The sequence below is a fragment of the Lotus japonicus genome, chromosome 6, assembly GCF_012489685.1.
Source record: "Lotus japonicus ecotype B-129 chromosome 6, LjGifu_v1.2".
In the NCBI taxonomy this organism is placed as follows: Eukaryota; Viridiplantae; Streptophyta; class Magnoliopsida; order Fabales; family Fabaceae; genus Lotus; species Lotus japonicus.
This window is the reverse complement of record NC_080046.1, coordinates 12997031-13021391: the sequence shown is the minus strand read 5'-3', so window position 1 is coordinate 13021391 and position 24361 is coordinate 12997031. Positions and strand designations below refer to the sequence as shown.

Here is a 24361-nt window from a genome sequence, read left to right as displayed (position 1 = left end):
GAAGGATTGAGACAAGGCTTTGCAGATAATGAACAATTGTTTGATTTTGTGCTCCGCCACGTGATTTTAATTTGCCTTGAAATTGATATTGGAACCTTGTGATTTTCTTTTGGTTGGTAACGCAAGTTGTTACATGCTGGAGTATTGGGCAGATTGGAATTACCGTGCTGTAGGAACCTTGTGATCCACTTGTTGCTGTGTTGCTTCTTTGTTGGTCACTCTCTTGCATCAGATTTTGCCTTTAAATCGGGTAACACTTACTCTTCTCTTTTATTTGTACTTGTTCATCTCTATTTGCAATGGCTGGTGAAAAGGATGATTCCCTTCAAGCTATTAGTGTGCAATTGAATGGTAAAAACTATCCGTATTGGAGCTATGTACTAAAGAATTTTTTGAAAGGCAAAAGAATGTGGGGTTATGTTTCTGGAACTTCTCAAACACCAAAAGACAAGAAAGATGGAAAATATGAAACGGAGCTCGAATCTTGGGAAGCAAATAATTCAAAGATTATTACTTGGATTAATAATTCTGTTATGCAGTCTATTGGCTTTCAGTTAGCAAAATTTGAAACAGCGAAGGAGGTTTGGGATCATTTGAAAAAGTTGTATGCGCAGTCTAATTTTGCCAAACAATATCAGCTAGAAATTGACATTCGGGCTCTTCAACAAGATAACATGAGCATTCAAGAGTTCTATTATGCTATGTCTGACCTCTGGGACCAGTTGGCTCTCACTGAATCTGCAGAACTGAGTGCTTTTGCACCGTACACTAAACGTAGAGAGGAACAACGTCTAGTTCAATTTTTAATGGCTCTTCGGAATGATTTTGAGGGGATACGTGGGTAAATTCTGCATCGTAATCCTCTTCTATCTGTTGATTCAGTGGTTAGTGAATTGATAGCTGAAGAAGTTCGCTTTAGGTCTCAATCTGATAAAGGAAAAGTTCACAGAGGAATTCTCCAAAGTCCAAATTCTTCTGTTCTTGCTGTCCCTCCTTTTAAAGGAAAATCTCATGTAAAAGTTGGTCTTGATGAATGTAGCTTTTGTAAGCAAAAAGGGCATTGGAAAGCCCAATGTCCAAAACTGGTGAACAAGGCACAACAAACACAACAATCCTCTCAATGGAAGCCTTCGAGTCAGTTCAACCAAAGCAACTTTAAGAATTCCAGGCCTCCAGCACCTAATACTAATGCAGTTACTCCTGTGTTTGATGAGAGCAAATATGTTTCTGGTCCTTCCTTAGATGATCTTACTGCACAATTCAACAAATTCCTTGCTGCACAATCGTCAGCCATGCCTGTACCGTCTTCCACGCACTCATATTCCATGTCTGTTATGTCTGCTGCACAATCTTCTGCCGAGTCCAACATAGGTTTGCCATCCACCAGTCCCTCAGGTATTTTTCCATCCTTGTGGATCCTTGACTCTGGAGCATGTCATCACATGTCACCTGATCTCAAATCATTTGTGTCCATACACCCTGTTTCAACTGTACCTATTGTAACAGCTGATGGCACACCTCTACCTGTAGCAGGAATTGGTTCTGTTTCCACATCTCTTTTATCTATTCCAGATGTCTATTACATTCCTAAATTATGTGTGGGTCTTATTTCTATAAGTCAGTTATGTGATTCTGGTTGCTTACTTTCCTTTTCTTCTACCTATTGTTATGTGCAGGATTTGCGGTCTCAGAGGCTGATTGGGACAGGCCGTAGATATGGGGGACTTTATGTTTTGGAAGAGCTACGAAGTCTAGATGTTGCAGCTACTAGTGCAGACTTGTCGTCCTTTCGTTTGACTCCGTCCTCTTCTAAGTTTTATTTATGGCATTCTCGTCTTGGTCATGTTTCTTTCTCCCGTTTGAAATACTTAGTTTCTACAGAAGCTTTAGGAAAGTTGCAAGCTAACGATATTTCTGATTGTTGTGGTTGCAAACTTGCTAAGTTTTCTGCTTTGCCCTTTAGTAAAAGTGTCTCAATTTCTGTTGCACCTTTTGACTTAATTCATTCTGATGTATGGGGTCCATCCCCAATTGCTACTAAAGGTGGTTCTAGATATTATGTATCTTTCATTGATGATTGCACTCGTTACTGTTGGGTTTATCTTATGAAACATCGTTCTGATTTTATAACTGTCTATCATATGTTTCGTGCTATGGTTAAAACTCAACATAATGCTATTATTAAGTGCTTTCGATGCGATCTAGGTGGTGAGTATACTTCTAACAAGTTTACTGAACTCCTTGCATCTGATGGTACTTCTCATCAAACGTCTTGTACCGATACTCCTGAACAGAATGGAGTTGCTGAAAGAAAACATCGTCATATTGTTGAAACAGCTCGTTCTCTTCTCTTGTCTGCTTCTGTTCCTAGTGAGTTTTGGGGGGAAGCTGTCCTCACTTCTGTTCATGTCATTAACAGAATCCCTACCTCTCTCACTTCAGGTTTGTCCCCTTTTGAAAAATTATATGGTTATGCTCCTGATTATTCTACATTGCGCGTCTTTGGTTCTACTTGCTTTGTTCTTCGTCCGCATGTAGAACGCAGTAAGTTGTCATCTCGTTCATCAATATGTGTCTTTCTTGGGTATGGTGATGGTCAAAAGGGTTATCGTTGTTATGACCCTACAAGTAAAAAATTGTATGTCTCTCGCCATGTTGTGTTTCTTGAACATATTCCTTTTTACACTGTTCCTTCTAGGACCCATGATCTTACCAAATCTGATCTCATTCGCATTGATCCCTTTTCTATAGATTCGGTCATCACAGATGCTCCCCTTGTTCCCCATAGTCAAACTAATTCTCATGTTGAGCTTTGCAGGGTCGACACTAGTAGTTCTGCTACTTCTGAAGCTTCATCTGCACCCATGCCTCCCCAAGAAGCTTATGAGATTGTAGATCCTCAACCTCATCGTCCTCAACGTGATCGTAAGTCCACTCAAAAGCCTGATTTTGTTTATTCTCTCTATTCCACTTCATTTGCTTCATTTTTAACCTCCATTCATAGCTTGTCTGAGCCCTCCTCCTATAAAGAGGCAATTCTTGATCCTTGTTGGCAGCAGGCTATGGAAGAAGAACTTTTTGCTCTACGTAAGACAAATACTTGGGAACTTGTCTCTCTTCCACCAGGAAAAACTGCAATTGGTTCTCGTTGGGTTTATAAGATCAAAACCAAGTCTGATGGGTCAATTGAGAGATACAAAGCTCGTTTAGTTGCTAAGGGGTTTTCTCAGCAGTATGGTATGGATTATGAAGAAACCTTTGCTCCTGTTGCTAAAATGACCACTATTCGGACCCTTATTGCAGTTGCGTCTGTTCGTCAGTGGCATATTTCCCAACTAGATGTTAAAAATGCCTTCTTGAATGGTGATCTACAGGAAGAGGTTTATATGGTTCCTCCACCAGGTGTTTCTCATAATCCAGGTGAAGTTTGCAAATTGAAGAAGGCTCTCTACGGGCTTAAACAAGCCCCTCGTGCTTGGTTTGAGAAGTTTTCCATTGTGATTGAATCACTTGGTTTCACCTCCAGCCCACATGACTCTGCATTGTTTGTCAAATGCTCTCCTCATAGTCGTATTTTGCTATCTCTTTATGTTGATGATATGATTATTACTGGGGATGATGTTGTTGGGATTACGAATTTGAAACTTCAATTGGCTAAACAATTTGAGATGAAAGATTTGGGGACTCTTCGTTACTTTCTGGGAATTGAGGTTGACTATTCCCCTCGAGGCTATCTCCTCTCTCAATCTAAGTATATTGCCACCATTCTTGCACAAGCTCGTCTCTCTGATACTCGAACAGTTGACACTCCTCTTGAAATGAATACTCGATATAACTCATCTGATGGTGTCCCTTTGGAAGATCCTACTTTGTATCGCACTCTTGTTGGCAGCTTGGTGTATCTTACCATTATTAGACCCGACATTGCCTATGCAGTGCATGTTGTTAGTCAGTTTGTTTCCTCCCCTACTACAGTTCATTGGGCAGCTATTCTTCGCATTCTTCGTTGTCTTCGGGGCACTCAGTTTCAAAGCCTCTTATTCCCCTCTTCTTCCTCATTGGAGCTGCGTGCTTACTCTGATGCTGATTGGGCTGGTTCTCCCTCTGATCGAAAATCTACAACTGGTTTTTGCATTTTCCTTGGAGATTCTCTTATTTCTTGGAAAAGTAAGAAGCAAGTTGTTGTCTCTCGATCTTCTACTGAAGCTGAATATCGTGCCATGGCATCCACTACTGCAGAAATTGTTCGGTTGCGTTGGCTCCTTGCATCCATGGGTGTCTCCCTCTCTGCACCTACTCCTATGTATTGTGATAATATGAGTGCCATCCAGATTACTCGCAACTCAGTCTTTCATGAACGCACCAAACACATTGAGATTGATTGTCATTTCACTAGACATCATTTTCAGCAGAGGACTATCACCTTGCCCTTTGTGTCCTCCTCCATGCAGCTTGCTGACCTATTTACTAAGTCTCATTCTGCTAGGCGTTTTCGTTTCTTGATTGGCAAACTCTCGATGCTTCCTGTTCCTGTTGATGCATCGTGAGTTTGAGGGGGGATGTTAGATAATATTACATTATTTTATTATTTAGGTTTTATGGGTAGTATAGTCTTTTACTCTTGACCTATTTATAGTTTGCTTTGTCTCTTATTGTAATACTCTTAGATTATTGTTTGCCTCCAATGAAACCCTAGCACATCTTTCTCTTATGCTCTCTCTTCATCTTTTCTATTTCTCCTTTCTATTTCTCCTAACAATTTTTTTTATGGCCGCTTTGATAAAAAATGTCCTCACTTATGTTTCACATTGCTAAATGCTCTCACTTGTGTCTCACACTGCTAAATGTGTAAAAGTATGTAGGTTTTTATGTCTCCTTTGGTAAAAAATGCTCAAACTTGTGTCTTCTTTGATTAAAATGTCCTCACTTATAATAATATATATTAATTTGTTTGTTACGAATTTATATGTATATATTGTCCCACTATCTCAAATTTCTGGATCCGTGACTGAGCTCTCGTGATGGAAAATAGTTAAGTCTTATTTTAGAAACTCAAAGATGGATTAGGTTTGATTTTATATAAAAGCAAACCAAACACAGCAAAAAGCAAAGTTGATTGAGAAAGAGGCATTGGCTGACTCGAGATGTCCAAAATATGAGCTTTTGAAAAAGCAGGGGCCATGCAGAAACTAAAAGTCAATAACTAACGGTGCCTCTGCTTTCTAAACAGTTGCCTTTTAACTTTTCTTTAACCTAATCCATTGTTAAAAGCACTGTTTGAGCCGTTGTAGGCACAAAAGACTTTTTGCCGTTGAGATTTCTACATGGGTTTGTAGGCTGGACTTCAACAGAAGATGTGGAGAGATTTGAATTATGACCCCGTTTGGAATAGCTTATTCCAGCTTATCTGATAGCATAAGCTCTTATGCCAGTGTTTGAGATAGCTTATGCAAACAGTTTATGGTAAGTCATAAGCTGTTTTGAGCTTATTTTCATAAGCTACTCAAGATAGCTTATGAAAAAGAGCTTATGCTTATATATATCTTATTTTCAATTTATTTCAATAAATATTTTAAAATAGCTTAGGAATAAGCGCTTATGTCATAAACGCTTATAACCATAAGCACTTAATTAAGTTGTGTTTCCAAACGGGGCCTATGTCTCCTATAAACATGTTGGTATCAAATTTGAAATTATAGTTGAAATGTAACATGATAAAAAAATTAGTATAGAAATATGTCCAAAATCAAGTTGCAAGAATTAGAGGATTTATTATTTGATTGAAGAGAATTCATGAATAGAGTTGTTTGTTGGTGTTGATTGCAATATAAGTCTCATATAGCTAATATTGATGAATAAAGAAAGAGGTTAAAAAAAACATTTTAGAGAAGTCTCACATTGCCTAAAATGGTGAAGGTTGCGGGGTCTCATGCTATATATAAAAATCTCAAGTCCCTTATTACAACACCCCAAACACCAACACCTAGAAACACCATAAGCTTATGTTTCTTTTTCTCCCATACTCTTGTTTTAGTGTATTGTGGGATGTAGTTTAAATATTCACTTTAGAGAGTGTTAAATATTTCGCGTCACAGAGTAATTGACAGTGAAGTCGTGAAGTCCATGTGTTATAATAATATCAGACAGTGATTAAAATATCTATTCCCCATATAAACCAACATTGCAACGAGGCTAAATTATCATGCCAGTGAATATTTTACCCATGCATAATAGAGATCATAACATGGTTAATTTGAAAAAGGGGTTGTCTAAATGACCCATAATAAAAAAGGGGTTAAAGCACCCATGATGATGTGTTCCAATAATATTGTAACATGTGTTTTAATAAAGAGTGCCGCTATTTGGCACGAGGCTTCAGTGCACGAGAGTCATTGTTTTTGTTTTTCTTTTACTTATTTAAATATAATAAAACAGAAATTCCTTAAAATCAGCAATTATATATCTTTTATCTCTCATTAACTTTTCCTCTTTCTATCTTATCGTTCTTCAATGGCTACCACTCAATTCTCTACTGGAATCACAACGACCTTAACGATGAAGGTGTCGGCAGCGAGGGCGAGGCGGTGGTGGGCGACGAGGATGGTGCCGCCAGCGGAATAGAGAACTGGAAGATGGCGATGCAGCGTCGATCGAGCTTTGCGGCGACCTCAGCCCCAACCACCACAAGAACCACCATCAGAACCACAACCACGACCAAACACGAAACCTCAGCCCCAACACTAACAGCACTGGTTCAACGTGCGATTCAGCAGAGGCTTGAGAGTGCGATCCGTGGTGTCGCGGCTACAGTGGGATTCAAGATCCCATTTGGAGAAGCGGTGGTGCTTGGCATAGATCGGAAGGTTCTAGGTCTCAAAATCATCCGGAGATGTCAAGAGCTTCGAGCTCTTAGGCACCGTGAAGCATGGCAGAGGAGAGGAAGTTGAAACCTATAAAGCTGAGTCCAAGCATGGCTAGAAAGAAAGATTGTTAAGTTCAAACGTGTTACAACGTGTTTCAATCTTATTTTGATCCTAACAATTTTTATAAATACCTTTCTATACTAAAATCTAATTCCAGATGTTAATGACATTTTTCAGGAAATATATATTATAAGGTCGCATGCTTCAACGAATATGCCTAAGCCTTATAAGGAAAAAGAAGTTTACACAAGATATGATCGCATCGTCCAGTAAACAAGGAAGACACTTATTCTGTATCGTTCTATGCCACGTCATACCTCAGAATTTCAGAAGAAGTCTTTGAGCGGGAAAGTCAAAATTGTATCTCAAGATTAGTTTCTTTCTAACTAAAGCATGGGGCAAATAAATAAGATTGAAACACGTTGTAACACGTTTGAACTTAACAATCTCCCCCTTTTTGATAATGACAATTTTTATTGAAAAGAATAATGATCAAGAGTAAAAAGATTTTGTTGATCAGAAAGAAAGATTGGGTGAGAGGTCAAAATTAAAAGCTATGAAAAAAATAAGGACGTCACAAACGGGGAAAAAACGGAGGAAAGAGAGCTAAAAAAAAAAGTTTAAACATGTCATCAAACTATTGATTCGTGCCTTGTCGTGACCGAGAGCTCTCGTGCCTTTTAGCATTTTCCTTTAATAAATTCCAACTCATTTCATTATTATTTTTATTTTATATTTTCATAATATTCATTTTATTAAATAAAATATTTGCACAATAAAGCAATCATTTAGGACAATAACACAAAACTCCTTTCCCCCAATTTTTTATGAGAAACCCTAATTCCCAATTTCTTCCCTGCTTTCTAGATCTGGTGTGTTTGCACTTCTCTTCTATGGTTTTAAAACGTGCATAACAAGTCCAATGTCCTAAATATGAGACTTCTATATTATAACTGATCGTAGAAAACAAGCAAACTCTCATCATCAATTATGTTTTCAATCAAATTACAGTTAAAAAATGGTCCCTGCAGCGTATTTCATTATCTTTGCATGAATATTTTCAAATAGCATAGACTTTTGATGTTAAACCAATAAATCCCCAATCACCCCTTAAGAAATGTATGCCGGATTTTCTATACCAAGAGTAAAAAAGACTATGTGCACAAGAAATGGTGCAAGACCAAAAACTTCATCAACAGAGAAAGATATGTGCAGTTGGGGGATTTTGAAAACTCATTTGAAAATGGCCTTACAAATGGGGATTAGGGTTGTCACTTTTTTTTAAAGGAGTTATGTGTTATTATTTTAAATGATTGGTTTATTGTGCAAACATATTATTTAATAAAATGAACATTATGAAAAAATAAAATAAAAATAATAATGAAATGAGTTGGAATTTATTAAAACACATGTGTTTACGGTGATTTTTGGTAAACAAACAAAATCCAAAAGCAATTTAAGGACCGGATTCGGAGTCCTTTCTGGGTTCTTTAGTGAAGACGTTTTAAATGTCAAAGTTGGGTTTTTGTGAAGAACGGTATGAACAAAAGGGAAAAAAGAGTAGAGAATCGAAAGAAAAAAGAGGAACAAAAAGTAAAAGGAAATTAAAATGGCAAAGGAAATAAAATTGCATTGAAAATTAAAGGTGAGAATCACAGCACACTCTTAGTCTCTTTGTAGCCATATGTCACATGAGACTTGGAGGCATCCATGGAGAGTTTTGAGTAGTTGTGTGAGTCTGCTTAATTTTACAATCAGAACTAGTATTTATAGACTAAGTTTCTGATAACTAACATTGCCACCTAATAAACATGTGTTTATTTAAAATAAACTACCCAGACCACTAAGTAATAAGCTCCACTTAGACCACTACTAACTTCCACTAACTTGTGCTTCTTCCGGTGACTTGGCAAATGGTAGTGTAATTCCAAATTTTCAACTGTGTGAACGTGGCCCCTGAAATATGGAATCCTCCTTGCTACGTGGGTGTGAATGTGGCACATGTCTTAAACTATGGTAACCTCCTTGCTACGTGGAACCATATGGATTGAATCATGGTTGATTACCACTTAGACTACTTCAAAGCTCTTGGCCATTTAACATAATATTTAAGTCATTTTACTTTTGAATTCTAGCATATAATCTCGACATCAGCCCAGTTCCATATTTCGACTAAGCATGGTACATGGCTGTCTTTGGCTTATTAGTCGAAATCATCCATCATATTTTGTGGTTCATTGCCTTGCTAATTTGGATATAATTTCAACCAAGTGAGGCTTTAATATTTCGACAAACATATGTAGTCGATAATAATTTGGCAACATGATAAAAATTCTACTAAACCATACCACGCATTCATGTACACCATATCTTAATTATCAATTTCCAAACTAGGAAATTTTGGTGTTAACAACATGTTATAAATATTATTGGAACACCTCATCATGGGTGCTTTAACCCAATTTTTACCTTGGGTCATTTAGACAACTCCTTTGAAAAAAGATAAGCTCGCGACATCGTGTGAACTATCAAATGCAATAAGAAAAGAATCTTTGGGGAAAATTTGCTATGATCGTATGATGCTATATTTGTATTAGCTCTTAAATTAGCATTCGGAGCTAAATAATGCTGCTGTTCTATTAAAGAAAGCTGATTCCAGCACAAATTCAATGGTGAGAAATAGCATCAAAGAACTTTGATAGCATGAGTTGGCAGATTTAATATGGCTTTATTATGGTAGCAATTTCAAATGTACCCAAAGGGGACATTTTCAATTAAAGCCCGCATATATATATATATATATATTTTACACGAAAATGTAGATATCATAATTTTTTTTTTGAAATTGTAGATATCATAAATTTTAAAATATAGGAGTAAACATGATCAGTCCTACATAAATTTACAGGTTATAATGCTGTTATTTCTTTAATTTCTACCGCAAACTTGACTACGGCAATACTAGCTTTTTAACTTATTTTTAAGGTTGTTCAAGATGGATCAGATCAAACCGAATCTAAGCAAACTGAGGTTTTTCAGAGATTGGGCCGGTTCGGATCATGCAATCGGTAGGGCGGAACAAAAATATCAGTTCGTGTTGTTTTGGTACGGTTGGATTCGGTTTGGGCTGCATTCTGACCGAACTAACCGAAGTAGATCTTAAAAAAAAACTCCAGTCGTGCTAATTTAGAGACACCTCTCACATTCTCAAAGTCTCAAACCCCAACGTTTTCTCTTTTCTGTACTGCTCTCCATCACACCTGAAACCCTAATCTCCCTCTCCATATGCTTCACCTTGCGCCCCCGCACCCACCATACCTGAAACACTGATCTTCCTCTCCATTTGCTTCACCTTGCGCTCCGAAACTCTTTGCAAGTTGATTTCTCTTTAAAAGGCGGTTTCTTTAATTTCTAGTATGCAAAGGTTTATTTCTTTTGCAACCTCTTTAAAATTTCACCAGTGAGGCATGCAAGAAGAAGATGATGATGAAGATGAAAATGAAGCATTCTCACTCTCACTTCCTTTACTTTTTTTTAAACATTTATGTATATCATTGGAATGGAATTGATTATCGAAGAAAGTTTTCTCTATTTCTCCTTTGATATTTTGTGACTTTTTTTTACTGGATTTCCGATTGTGTTACTCAAATTAACCAAGTCGTTCAACCCGCAATCCGCACCCGTCAAAACCGATACGTTCCAAAACTATTGTAGTTTTAGCTTTTTTGGAACAAAACAAAAAAGCTAAAACGAGCCAACTCAAATAGTCTAAAGTAACTATGTAAGGTGGAACTAGCCAGGAGAATTGCCTCACATTGCCACCTCGTTCAATAATGTTTAGTATACAAATCAATTCCACCTCCACCTCCACCTAATGAAATAAGGTAGAAATGAGAGAGAAATGAGTGATATGATTTGTGATGTGACTACAAATGTAGAGAGAGATAAAAAGAAAAATGTGTGGGAATGAGATGGAAGAAAAAATGAGGTGTGTATATATCATTACTCCCACCTCGTTAGTCTTGCAAAATCTTCTCAAATCATGACATTCCATTAGGATTAGTACTACATTAACTCTTTCCTTAGTAGTGGGTCCAAAATCTTCTGAAATCGTGATCTTTCGATTTCTTTGCATAAAAGAAGGATGACCATTTTAGTAAAGTACATTTACAAAAAATTGCAAGGAATTAATTAAAGTATAAAATGATATTTAATAGAAGATCAACTATATGATTTAGTGTGAACTATCGAGCATTCTTTTACAAAAAAAAAACTATTGAGCATTTAAATTTTAAATCAAGTGTTAACCAAATTACGAAATATATCAGATTCGAGTCTTAAATATTTATCCATAACTCGAACATGATTATAAGAGTGCATTTGTAAAAGTTTGATCAAACTTATCTTATGATGTAAGCAATTATATGTAGATGTTTATTTAAACTTATTTTTGGAATAGTTTGAATTTTCCTATATGTTCTCTAAATTTCTTTTAATAACTTTTTTAAATATATAAAAAACTTAAAAAATTATTTACTTAAACACAGACACTAACTATATGAAGAGAGAGAAAATTGTGATTACTAATCACTATTTTAAGTAAAGTATCTTTCTTAATTAACTTAATTTTACAGCTGAAAATCACATAAATTATATATGTGTATGAAAGTTCACCCACATTAAACACCAATGGAAGAAAGATGATACTTTCGCGTTTTGTCTTGGTAAATGGGTTTTTTCGTTCAAAAAACACCTCAAAATATAGTAAAACATGAAATTAAAAGATATCTCAAAACTCTCATAATCACTTTTTTGTAAAGCTAAAAGTGCAACTTTTAACATTGTGGCGTTAGACATCTATCCAAACACACCAACACTCTTTTTGAAACTCTTTTTTCTAACTCTCTTTTTAATTAGTCAAATTCATGTAGAAAATCCATTAGAGACTCACTCCAAATTTGGTTAGATCTACATAAATTTTAACTAATTAAAGAGAAAGTGTTAAAAACATAGTGTTAAAGACAAAGTGTTTGTTTAATTTTCAGTTTGAAAGTTATTTCACCCGACCGAGGTCCATAACCTCTGTCACGTTTGGAGCATTAGAATGTGTGATATCGAATTCTAATGCAATTAAATTTCAATACCTCAAATGAACTTTCAAACTAAAAACTAAATACAGTTAAAGAGAGTTTTGCTATCATTCATCCATCCTATAAATCATGGAAGATAGGATCATAGGAATGAAACAAAAGGACAAACAAGTAATTTCAATAGCTCAGCCTCTTTTAGCTCCATCTACCAGGTTTAAATTTTTTTTATTGATAATTTGAACGTACTAGGTACTCTGAAAGCGAAAGGCAGAGAGACGTTGGCATTGGTTTTGTGGCAGGTAGCAATTGGCATTTCTCTCTTTAGACCTTCAAACTTCAAATCAAATCAAATTTGTGTCTAAGAAAGTGTGTGACTTTGTGTCTGTTCTCTTCTGCACACTCAGTGAGTGAGTACTAGTATCTCACTATCACAACCCAACCCACACGTCTTCTTCACCATGAAAGCAACAACCTTAGCGGTCCCTTCATATACAACATCCTTAAAACAGTGAATGAAACCCACCTTAGTTGTCTCAGTTTTGTGTCTGCAGCTATGTTGTTCTTAGAAATCAGAACCTTGATTCAGTGAGTGGTGACTACCCATTTTTCCTTTTGGGATTTAGGATCAAAAACTTTCTCCAAAATGGAAACTTTATCAAACAAGAGTGATGTTTCTCAAAAGAAAAGAGATGGGGTTCAGTCCTGTGTCACGGATTCCAGTGCAGATTCTAGAGGGACCAGTTTCAGTGGATCCAGTTCTTCAGCTTCTTCTGAAGAAGTAAAAGTGAAAGGGTCTTCCTCACCTGCTCCACTTGGCTGGCCTATTCTCAAGGCTTCAGTTTCCAAGCGCTTAAATTCTGATGACAAAGAAAATCAACATGAGTCCCACTTGGAAGACTCAAAATTTACCAGTATAGGTTTACAAATTTCAGGTTAGTTTATTACTTATTATCATTTCCATTTTCAATTTGCTTATTTTTTTTCTCTCCATATATTAATTTATGATTGTGATTTGTGATAGTACTTTGTTTGGTTGTAGTTAATCATGCCTTGTTAAGTCATTAATGTCCAATTATTTGTTGTGTAATTAGTGCTAATGATTAGATTTGTTTTTAATTGAAGCAGATGTTGACATGATGAAGGAAAGGTTTGCAAAATTGTTGCTTGGGGAAGATATGTCAGGTTCTGGAAAAGGGGTTTGCACTGCTTTGGCCATTTCAAATGCCATTACTAATCTGTGTGGTAGGCTCTCTTTCTCTCTTTGCACACAGAGAGATAGGCTCATGTTGTGGTTCAAAAACTGTTTAATTTGTTTGTTTATGTTGGCCAATGCTTCTCAAATTTCTGTTTTGGTTAAAATTGAAGTTGTTTAATGGTTTATTCAATTTGGACTTTTTTTATGCAACATGTAGCCACTGCATTTGGGCAATTATGGAGACTAGAACCTCTACCTTCTGAGAAGAAAGAAATGTGGCGGAGAGAGATGGAATGGCTTGTTAGTGTTAGTGATCACATTGTTGAATTAATACCTTCTTGGCAAACATTTCCTGATGGAAGCAAGCTTGAGGTAAAATTGGCTTGAGTTCTAACTTCTAAGCCCAAAAGCTGAAACTCTGATTTTTATTCATCAAGGGGAATTGTGATGTTTTTAAGAGCATATTTGGAAATTTCTATGATTGATTATATAATCAAAATCAATTATAAGTTGAAGCTTCTCTAAGTAGCTTTTGAATGTCAGTTAATAATTAATTCTGAGAGGGAAAAGTTGATCAAAACATGTTATAATGTGATGTTTTCTGCAGGTAATGACTTGCAGGCCTAGGAAAGATATTTTTATCAATCTCCCAGCTCTTCGCAAACTTGACAACATGCTTCTGGTGAGTGTTACTGAATCTTGTTCTATCATGGAACATTAGTAGTTTTAGCAGAGGCATCATTCAATGGTTGTCACATTATTCAATTTTAATGTATGCTTTCTTTTGTTTATCACAGGAAATTTTAGATAGCTTCACTGCTACAGAGTTTTGGTATGTTGATCAAGGCATTGTAGCCCAAGATGCAGATGGTTCGGCCTCTTTTCGCAAAACAATTCAGAGGCAAGAAGAGAAGTGGTGGCTTCCAGTACCCCGTGTCCCCCCTGCGGGTCTCAGCGAGGACTCAAGAAAGAAGCTGAATCACTCCAGAGAATGTGCAAACCAAATACTAAAAGCAGCCATGGCTATCAACAGCACTGCTTTGGCTGAGATGGAAGTTCCAGAGTCCTATTTGGAAGTCCTCCCTAAGGTCATAATTCTACCGCACTTTTTTCTGCATGTCACATTGCACTCAATTCTAGATAAAAAGTGAGCAGATCCCTTCTTATGGATTGAGATGAAAGTCCGTTCACATTGCTCTCAACTGGTATGTGTCTGGATACCAATTGAGTGCAACGTGAGTGGACTTCATCTCAATTCATAAGAAGACCTCCACTCACTTTTTGGCTCGAAGTGAATTCTGTTTGCACTGATGCCATAGGAAATCCAAACATAGCCTTAAATGGTCAAACAAGAATCTATGATTAAGTACATTATGACTTGACACACAATCTTACAAGCACACACCTTTCTTATGCAGATACTTACACTTACCTACAATTTAGACACTGCCAATGTTAGTTTGGGTTTTCACTTTACACAAAGAGTGTTTTGATGTTTGAACATTGTATGGAAATGGTAACTGACTATACTTTATATGGAATTGATTGCATTATTACATGACATAGCTCAATGATCTACAGACTCTGCAAGAAAACATTCTTCAGCATGTATTTCTGCTACCAGTAATGAAATGTCCTGAAGTTAATTTTCTGTTAGTTTGTGACACTGTCGTGAACATGACCTGGCTTACAGAACGGAAGAACTTGCTTGGGGGATTTTATTTACCGTTACATCACATCAGATCAGTTCTCCCCAGAGTGCCTGCTCGATTGCTTGGACATCTCATCTGAACATGTTGCGCTAGAGATCGCGAACCGTGTGGAAGCAGCAATTTATGTATGGCGTAGAAGAGCTCACTCCAGGTCCTCTCCTAGTCCCAACCGTACAAGCACAAGGTCATCCTGGGAGATTGTCAAGGACTTCATGGTTGATGGAGATAAGAGAGAACTGCTAGCAGATAGAGCTGAAAACATTCTCCTTTCCTTGAAGCAGCGGTTCCCAGGCTTATCTCAAACTACCCTTGATACCAGCAAAATCCAGTGCAACAAGGTTCCATGCATTAATCCATTTTATTCTTGCATGATCATTCATTCACTAGTCACTTCCCTAATTGCAATTTTTTTTGTTAAAATATATACAACTGTTTCTGTGTCTTTCATCCAATAGTTCAATATTTTTGAATAATTGGTTCATCACATGGTACCAGAAACGATTCATGTATTTTCACCCAATAGCTTAAAGATTTATGGGTGATTGATTCATGACATGGTACCGAGTAAACAATTTCACCCAATAGTTCAAACTTTTTGGATGATTAGTTCACCACATGATACAAAAAAGTAGAATTTGGATTTCCTGCAGTCAGGGAATTCCTAAATTTACCGAGTAAAAATATCTTAGCAGTTTGTCCAAAGATCAGGTGATTCAAATTTTAAGCTTATCTCTGCCTTGTAATCTTGATAAAATATATGAGCTGACCCATGTTTGACAATTCAAATTTCTTAACGTGCAAATATAAAATATACTATTGATATATTTTGACCCTACTTCAATGATGACATTTCTATCATTGCCTTTAGAGCTGTCAATACGGGCCAGCCCGGCCCATATGGGTCAGCCCGTATGGGTTGGGTTGAAAACGGGTTGGGTTGTGTCAACCCGGGGGCCTTAACGAGCCAGGAAAATATGAACCCAACCCGGCTCGCTACGAGCTCGCGGGTTGGCGGGCTGGCTCGCGGGTTGGGTGAAAAAAAATATAAAAAATAGATAAATTGGATTAGAAAATGTTTTAAAAAAATAATTTCACAAAAATACTTAAAGAAATTGGTAACAACTCATAAGAAAGAGGTTTATCAACCCATTAATTTTTATGTCACATTTGAAATATAGTAAAGTAAATTTTTGGGTACAAAATATAGTAAAATAATTTAGTTGACAAGATTTAAAAACACAATTATTTTACTGTCACATTTAAAATAAGATAAATAATAGAATAACAATAAATAAAACACAAAAAATTGTCTCAAATTTAAAGAAATGAAAATTTCCATTTTTCTATCTAAAAGTAATCCATAAAACTAACCTTAAATTAAAGACAAATAAAATAATTTTTTTAATAAAAAATAACTCTAACCCGACGGGTTGGCTCGCTTGATCCGCGGGTTGGCCCGTTTAACCCGCGGGTTAAACGAGCCGGGTTGCACTAACCCAAGTTCTTTTCGAGCTGGAATTTAACCAACCCAACCCGGTTCATTTAGCCAACCCGTCGAGCTGGCTCGCGGGTTGGAACCCATATTGACAGCTCTAATTGCCTTGCTTCATATTGACATATTTTACTCAAACATTTCAGGATGTTGGAAAATCCATTTTGGAGAGCTACTCAAGAGTTTTGGAGAGCATGGCTTTTAACATCATAGCCCGCATTGATGATTTGCTCTATGTGGATGACCTGACCAAACATTCAGACAAATTTGCATTAGTTCCTAGTACAGTTAACATGGCTTCTCAGAAGAAGGTTTCATGTCCATCATTCTCAGTGTCTGTCTCGGACACTCCACGCAAATCAGCAGTTGGCACACCTCGCTTTTCACCCGCGCCGCTGATTAGTCCTGCAAGAGGGGAGAGAACTCCTTTCCTCAACAACAACAACAACATTATTAAACCTCATCGTCGCGGCTTTGGGGTGAGAAGAGTATTGTCAAATTATCTTGGAGGAGAGACAACAAAATCAAAGATTGGTAGCAATTCAATTGGGGTGAATGGTTCAAGCCCAAGTAGTAAAAAAACAGAACAACGTCTCAAGGAATTATCATGCCCCAAAAACAGAACAAAATGAAGCACAAAGAGTTTACCAGGGGCCTTAGATTTAGTGGAGTACAAATTCTTGTAAACATTTATGACATTGTTTTTTCTTTTTAGGAGTATTTGTATCATTCATGAGGGAATATTTGTTTCGTTATTGAGAATTTAAATTCAAAATTTCAAATTCATAGTTACTACTTACTAGTTACTAGTCTCTTGCTGGAATCTGTAGCAGTTGGTATTCAACTATTCATAGTAGTATTTTTGAATTCAAATATGCTGGAAATCATGTTGACATTTGAACTGGGTTAATTAATTGAAATTTGAAACCATTTCTTCTTTTGGAGCCATGTATGGAAAGCATTACTACATCATAAGCCAAATAGAAATAAATTGGATCTCACAAACAAAAAAGTGACTTTAATGGCATTGGCACCTGCATTAGAAGTCATTTATATTGTGAAACTGAAGAATGGATCATAAAAACAGAAATAGGGGCATTCCGAGAATTGAACTCGGGACCTCTCGCACCCTAAGCGAGAATCATACCACTAGACCAAATGCCCTTTTTTGATGAGATATTTGTGGATTTATCTAATATATATAAAATATATATCCAATTGAATATGGAAAAATTTAGAGATAAATTGCACCCAAATCTCTTGAGGTTTATTGTTGTTACACAAATCTTTCCTCTGACTTACTCTTTCTTTATTGAAAATGTTACACTAATCTCTATTGGAATTGATCTTTATTGCATCAATTTCTTATAAGATTTATCATCATAATACTTACAACCTATCTATTATTTCAGATGATATATGAAGGTAGTGATTACATTTTTCATAATTACAGAGGTATTACATTCGATAACAGCTCATTCGAAGAACGTGTCACTTTTTTATAATAAACTTCATGGGAGAGGAGAGCGTAATTTCTACAAAATTATAAGTAGTATGATAGGGTATACACTAAGCGCGTAAATCAACTGACACATGATTATTCAATTTATGCACGTTTTAGTAGTGTCGAGTTCCTATAAATATTAAATACAGCTACATTAAATACTAGGGGAATAGAGTTTTACCGTCTATAATGGTCTACCGCTTGAAAGTTGAAATTACAACAACAATTTAATTGAAGTTTTATTTTATTTTAGAAAACCACCTCCCAGAATTGAAATATACTTTCATTTACATACTGTTTGGTTCAAAGGAGGGGAGGGGAGGGGAGGGGAGAGATTTTAATGGAGGGGAGGGGAGGGAAGGGGAAGGGGAAGGGAGGGGAGGGATTTTAATACTTATTACGTTTGGTTCATAGGAGGGGAGGGAAGGGAAAATAACTTATTTTTATTTGGTTCATGAGGGGAGGCAAGAAATTTTATAATTAAAATTACTTTTATCTCCTTTTATATATTTACTTGAATTTAACAACACAATATAACATCCTTTTTCATCAACAATTATTCAGCATAATTTATGCCTTCACCATAACCTCACAAACCAAAATCAAGCTTAATTATTCTGAATTACGTGATTCCAATTACTGTGCAAAAGAAAAATTGACAACCCAAATCTATTTGGCATGAAAACTTGTAGATCAATCATGGTAGCTTCGATATCTGTTTCCAAATACATTTGAAGGTGTTTTAAGTTTTAACCCAAGTACTTAATTTGGAGCCTGTTTGCATGCGGACAACCCTTATTGGATGCCATTTTTCTATTGTTAAATGCTGGTTGAATCAGATACAGTGGAGGGAGGGAGAAGAGAATTCCAGATGGAATTGCACCCAAAATCTCAACTTTTTTCACTGTTAATTTCTAATTTGAACAAAACTTAATTCAGATGAACTAACAAACAGTAACACATCAAAATTCTTCAAACCGTGTACAACATGACCGATTTCTTCTCTATTCTTTCCACAAATTAGTACATGTAGAAGGGTTGTGAGAGAATCATGCTGCTAACACATACTTGGGTTGCGGGGATGCAGGGCCGGCGCCGTTGAGAAGGAGGCGGCGGCGGCGGAGAGGGGGGCAGCGCCGACGGTGGAGAGAGGGGCAGCAGCGGTTGGTACGAAGAAGAAGGAAATAACGTGAAATAAAGAAGGGAAACCCTAGAATAAAAAGTTGGAATTTTAGATTTTTGCAGGGCTATTTTTGTCCGAAATTTATTTCCCCTCCTAATTCCCCCACTTTTGGAGGGATCAAAAAGTTGAGGTTGGAGGGATTTTGCTCCCCTCCATTTCCCTCCCCTCCTAAAATTTGAACCAAACAAAATCAGATTTTAAAAATTCCTCCCCTCCCCTTCCCTTCCCTCCCCTCCGTTCTCCTCCAACCAAACAATTCCTTAGCAGCTAACTTTACTAAAATTGAATAAAAGAGTGAAGATCTATCTCTATCTGGTATCTATCTGCATTGGCGAAAATGGCAATTTCTTCTTCCATCACGAGCGTGCACATCACGGCGCTAGACGCGATCGTGAACGTGAACTCCCTCTTCACCCTCGCCGTCTTCATCGGCCTAACCTGGAACCCTCACGACCCGGAGAACAACCTCAACTCCGACCCCGCCTGCGCCCCCACCGCCGCCATCGCCGAGAATCTCGTCGCCTTCCATGTCTACTCCTTCAGCTCCTTCCTCTTCTCCAGCCTCATCGCACTCGCACTCAAGCAAGCCATCCGCCTCACCCGCACCTCCGCCTACACCCCCGCCGTCGCACATGTCAACCGCTCCTGCCTCCGCCTCGTCATGGTCGTCTCCGGCGCCGGATCTGTCTCCGGTTGCCTCTTCCTCATGCTCGCTCTTGTCAATGTTGTTCAGATCAAGCTTGGTACTCTCGCCTGCGGCAGCTCCCACGCTTTCGCCGCCATCGTTCCGCTCTTCATCTTCGTTCCGATTGCGCTTCTTATTTATGTTTCTGTAGTGTTTTACGCTTTTACCCGCTAGGGTTTTCTTTTGTGAGTGTGTGTAAAACTGTGATTGCACTGTTTTGATGATGTATGTGAATGACAAACTAATGTATCTTCAATCCAATTACTATGAATTATTACTGTGTTGTTAGAATTGGAGATTGTCTAATTGAGAGAAACTTGGGATGGATTGGATTGAAACTTAACCAACATTCCAACAATTTGCTGTCTATCGGTTTGGTTTTCAGTTTGAAAGTGCTTCTACCCCAATTGGGGTCCATAATCTATTTTACGTTTGGGGCTTGAGAATGTGTGATTCAGTGTCCCAAACGGACCACCAAACTGAAAACCAACATTTTGGGGTTTTTCATGTGAAAGAACAAATGTTTGGAATGTTGGTTTTAGTACTTAGGGGAGACAATGCAGTTGTTTTCACTTATTACATGTACCTAGCTCACAAGCTTGGCTTGCTTTGGTTTGACTTATTCAAACTAAAAAGGAAGGAATATGAAGAATGAATGAATTGTATGTTATTCACAGTTGAAATGAAAAGATACGGAATGGTTTCTTATATACTGGTAGAGATTGAACAAACTAAGAGAAAACAGAGAAGTTACAACAACATGGAACTAACCCAGCTTATACTTCTAACTAACTAGCCAACTCATTATTAGTGCAACTAACTTCTAACTAATGAGAACTGATACATGTTAACAGCTTCCCTCAAGCTGGAGGGTGAAAAATGTTCACCATGCCAAGCTTGGAGACCAAATGCTGTAAAGGAGATGGAAGAAGTGATTTGGTGAGCGTTTCAGCTATTTGGGAATGAGTGGGTAAAGATAAAAGACGGATAAGATAAGACATGCTTGACTTATCTTCCGAACAACATAACAATCGATATCTAAGTGCTTAGTGCGCTTAAGAAACAATAACGGATTAGCCGCTACATGAAGAACATTTTGATTATAGCAATAGAGTACGACTTGCTTGCAAACAAGTAACATGAAGATCTCTTACGACATAAGTAAGCCGCTACAACTGCAGCTCACATGTAGTAGCTGTGAGAATTATCAGATTCCAAAATCTATACAGAATCATTTTGGATAGATAGACTCAACTCGGGCTCGTTTGAGTTAAAAAAAATACTTAAGAAAACATGCCATGGTGTATAAAGAAAATCTACCAAGACCATCAAAAAGACATAAAATAATACTTATAATTTTCAATTTTTAAAGTCAATATGGTTTCATTTTTTAAGGATCAAAAGACATAAAATAATACTTATAATTTTCAATTTTTAAAGTCAATATGGTTTCATTTTTTAAGGATCAAAATTATTTCATTTTATTGTTAGTATGATATGAATATTTTTATTTTAAAAACCGTTAATTGGTTCAATCTTTATATTATGTTTGTTTGACATTAGCCTATGAAGCTTACGTAATTACGTGGCCCGTAAAGTTTAATTTTTTGGTTAAAAAATGTAAAGGTTCTTTGAATTGAAATGTTAATTTCTTTGTCCCCCAAAAAATAAAGGTGTATTAAGTAGGTACACTATGACGCAACTAACCAAGTGAGTTGGTGTAGTGGTTCAGCACTTCATCCTTTAAGCAAGGAGTTATGATATATACACACCTCTCCACTTCTTTTTATTTATCTCTTCTTTATCAATCAAATCACATATCACATCTTTACTTTCTCTCTCATTTCTTCCTATCTCTCTCTTCTTCCACCTCTCCACACCTCAAAAGTGAGGTGTGAAGATATAATTATCCTTAAGCAAGTGGTTGGGGGTTCGAATCCCCACTCTTGTGGATAGAAAAAACTCCTTGGCCAGCCCCCTACCGCTTAGTGCGCTGACCGTGAGGCAAGAGATTAATCTCACGGCTGTCGGCTGTGGGGATACCTTGGTCAAGACAAAAAAAAAAAAAACATTACGGCCCAACTAAGAATCACTAGTTTTTTTTTGTTAGAAGAATCACTAGTTCTTAAATTCCTACTTGTTGAGCAATAGAGGCACCGCAAAACACCTCTCTTACTCTCTCACTTCTTTCAAAATTCTACCACTCTCTTTGACAAAATAAAAATTCTACCACTCTCTATTCATCTTATTCCTGCTGGTTCACAGTTCATGTTATTGTTTCTTCTTCCGGAAACGATTTCTTCTCATTTCCTCTTCTTCTTCTTAGACAGCTCAAAGGAATGTGAAAAAGGGGCTGAAAAATCGATCTAGACTTTTTCTTTCTTCTTCTTTTTCTAGACTCAGAAAATCGGTCCAGACTCGTGATTCTGACCGAGTCTAAGCCGAGTCACATAAGAAAACAAGTTTATAAGCGAATTGATGCGTTTTCCTTACTTGGACTCGTAGACTTAGACGATTCTACGAGTCAACTCACGAGTTTGACACCGTTGATAACAACCAACACCCAATATTGTGCTTTAATAGAGGATTTGACTACTGTGGGAAGTTTCTTGGATTTCCCGCAAATTAAGAAGAACCCAAAAGATACAATAACCAGTAATAGAGCATCTAAAATTTGAGCAACCTCCTCAATCCGCATCACCAACACCCATCAATTGGATAACATAAAATCTAGGAAAGAACAAGCCACATTTCAGGTGCTCCCTTGAGATACTGCAGAATATGATGAGTAACTTGAAAATGAGTAATAGTTGATTTGTCCAACAATTGACTGAGTTGACGTGTGTAGAAACTAATGTATGATCGAGTATTGTTAAGATAAAATAACCTCCCTAGCTATCAGACGCCTATATCTAGCAACATATGAATAAGAAGGACCATCGTCCAGGAAAAGTCGTGTCTTATTATCATCCAATGGTGTGGAAGCTTGCTCGCAACCAGTAAGTCTAGCTACAATTAATAAATCTAGGTAATATTGCCTCTGACATAAAGAGATTTCAGTGTTGACATGAGCTACCTCAAGACCCAAAAAGTACTTAAGCTTGCCAAAGTCTTTGATTCTAAAATGCTGGTGAAGTGTGGTCTTGACAAATCGCGTTTCAGAAAACGAATTGCCAACAAGAATGATATTATCTACATACACAAGTTAAGTGGTAAAAGCATTCAAAGTAGAATTAGTAAGGAGGGAGTCATTGGAATGCCTTTGGTGTTGACTATAGTTGAGTAATAGAGAGGATAATCTTTCATACCACTTACAACTTGCTTGCTTAAGTCCATATAAAAACTTGAAAAGTTTGCATACCTTCATTGGACCATCATGAAAATAACTATAGGAGGAATGACCATGTAAGCATCCCATGGAATTTAGAGGCTAAAGCAAGTACCATTCAAACATTGGTCATCTTTGCAATGGGAGAAATTGTGTCAAATAATTCACTCCTTTCATTTAAGTATAGTCTTTTGCTACCAAATGTGCTTTGTAGCGTTCTATGCTTCCATTACCCTTGTTGCAAGGACCACACAAAGGATGGAAATGTTGGAACATGTGCTGGAATAAAATAATATTTGTAATAACACAAATAAAATATTAATATTATATTATAATTGTTATTATCGTTGGTTAAAAATGTCTTCGAATTGTTATAATATTTTTGAATTATTTTCATTATGATAACATCAACTTCAAATTTAGGTTGATAATGATTTAATTACATATTTACATCTCTTATTTTCTTTTTAGTTATTTCTCGAGCTAAACAGTTCTAACATTGAGATATGTATTCATGTCTTCTATTTGTCATCGAGTACGATGTATCACCATTGAACGCTTTAAATTATTTCATGTAGCTTGGTCACTTGATCAAGGTGAATTTCCTTTTCTCTCTGCCCCATTTCTCGTTTCTCTATAACAAATAACAAATAAGGAAATGAGGACAAAGAATAGGAAAATAAAGTCTTAGTGATTAAACTATTCAGGCTACATGGCCGAATTCAAAAAAATTAACGATTAGTTACTTGATTAGTTTATTTTAAAAAGTAGGACTTAATTAGATTTATTATATAAGGTAAAAACTAAGATATAAATTATAATAGTATTTATTTGAATTAATTATGCACATTTTCCGTATAATTTGAATCAAGCATAAGAATATTTAATTATAAGTATTTTCTTGAAACTTTTGTTTGGTGAGAATGAATCCAATTATATGATTTTAGTAAATGAGAAAAATGATGTATGAGATGAAGATGAAGATTTTTTCGGTGGTTTATTAGCGATAGATTATGGTTTTTTGATTTACTTTCTTAGGCTTTCGTATGGTATCATTTTTGGTGTCGTGTTCTTTTTAACTCGGTTATAACTTTTTTTCTTTGAAAGTAACACGATTATAACTTTAAATCTTTTTAATAGTCAAATTATTTATTTTAATACAATTTATAAGTTTGTTTAGAAAAAATTAAAATTTTTTACCAAAATGATTTTTGGTTTTATTTAATTTAAAAATATAGGTTACCGCATT

The 24361-nt window shown here is 36.5% G+C and overlaps 2 protein-coding genes and 1 non-coding gene across 3 annotated transcripts; 2 read left to right on the top strand and 1 right to left on the bottom strand.

Moving 5' to 3' along the window:
• Positions 1-12287: 12287 nt before the first annotated feature.
• LOC130726058 (rop guanine nucleotide exchange factor 5) lies at positions 12288-17218 on the top strand. The gene is made up of 7 exons (XM_057577277.1): positions 12288-12945; positions 13139-13255; positions 13426-13580; positions 13816-13890; positions 14006-14296; positions 14902-15258; positions 16559-17218. The coding sequence occupies exons 1-7, from the start codon at positions 12657-12659 to the stop codon at positions 17042-17044; spliced, it is 1770 nt and encodes a 589-aa protein (XP_057433260.1). The 5' UTR covers positions 12288-12656; the 3' UTR covers positions 17045-17218.
• Positions 17219-17504: 286 nt separating this feature from the next.
• Positions 17505-17576, bottom strand: TRNAP-AGG (transfer RNA proline (anticodon AGG)). Its single transcript has one exon. It is a non-coding gene; the product is annotated as a tRNA-Pro (tRNA).
• A 1760-nt stretch (positions 17577-19336) lies between these two features.
• Positions 19337-20075, top strand: LOC130726780 (uncharacterized). Its single transcript, XM_057578084.1, has one exon. It carries the CDS (start codon positions 19437-19439, stop codon positions 19956-19958), a length of 522 nt encoding a protein of 173 aa, XP_057434067.1. The 5' UTR covers positions 19337-19436; the 3' UTR covers positions 19959-20075.
• Positions 20076-24361: the final 4286 nt, after the last annotated feature.

Bases quoted from the DNA above. Each gene is read 5' to 3' on its own strand.
- LOC130726058 (XM_057577277.1), top strand. From the start codon at position 12,657: ATGGAAACTTTATCAAACAAGAGTGATGTTTCTCAAAAGAAAAGAGAT. The intron at 12,946-13,138 runs GTTAGTTTATTA...TAATTGAAGCAG, and splicing joins TATAGGTTTACAAATTTCAG to ATGTTGACATGATGAAGGAA. The intron at 14,297-14,901 runs GTCATAATTCTA...CCTGGCTTACAG, and splicing joins ATTTGGAAGTCCTCCCTAAG to AACGGAAGAACTTGCTTGGG.
- LOC130726780 (XM_057578084.1), top strand. From the start codon at position 19,437: ATGGCAATTTCTTCTTCCATCACGAGCGTGCACATCACGGCGCTAGAC.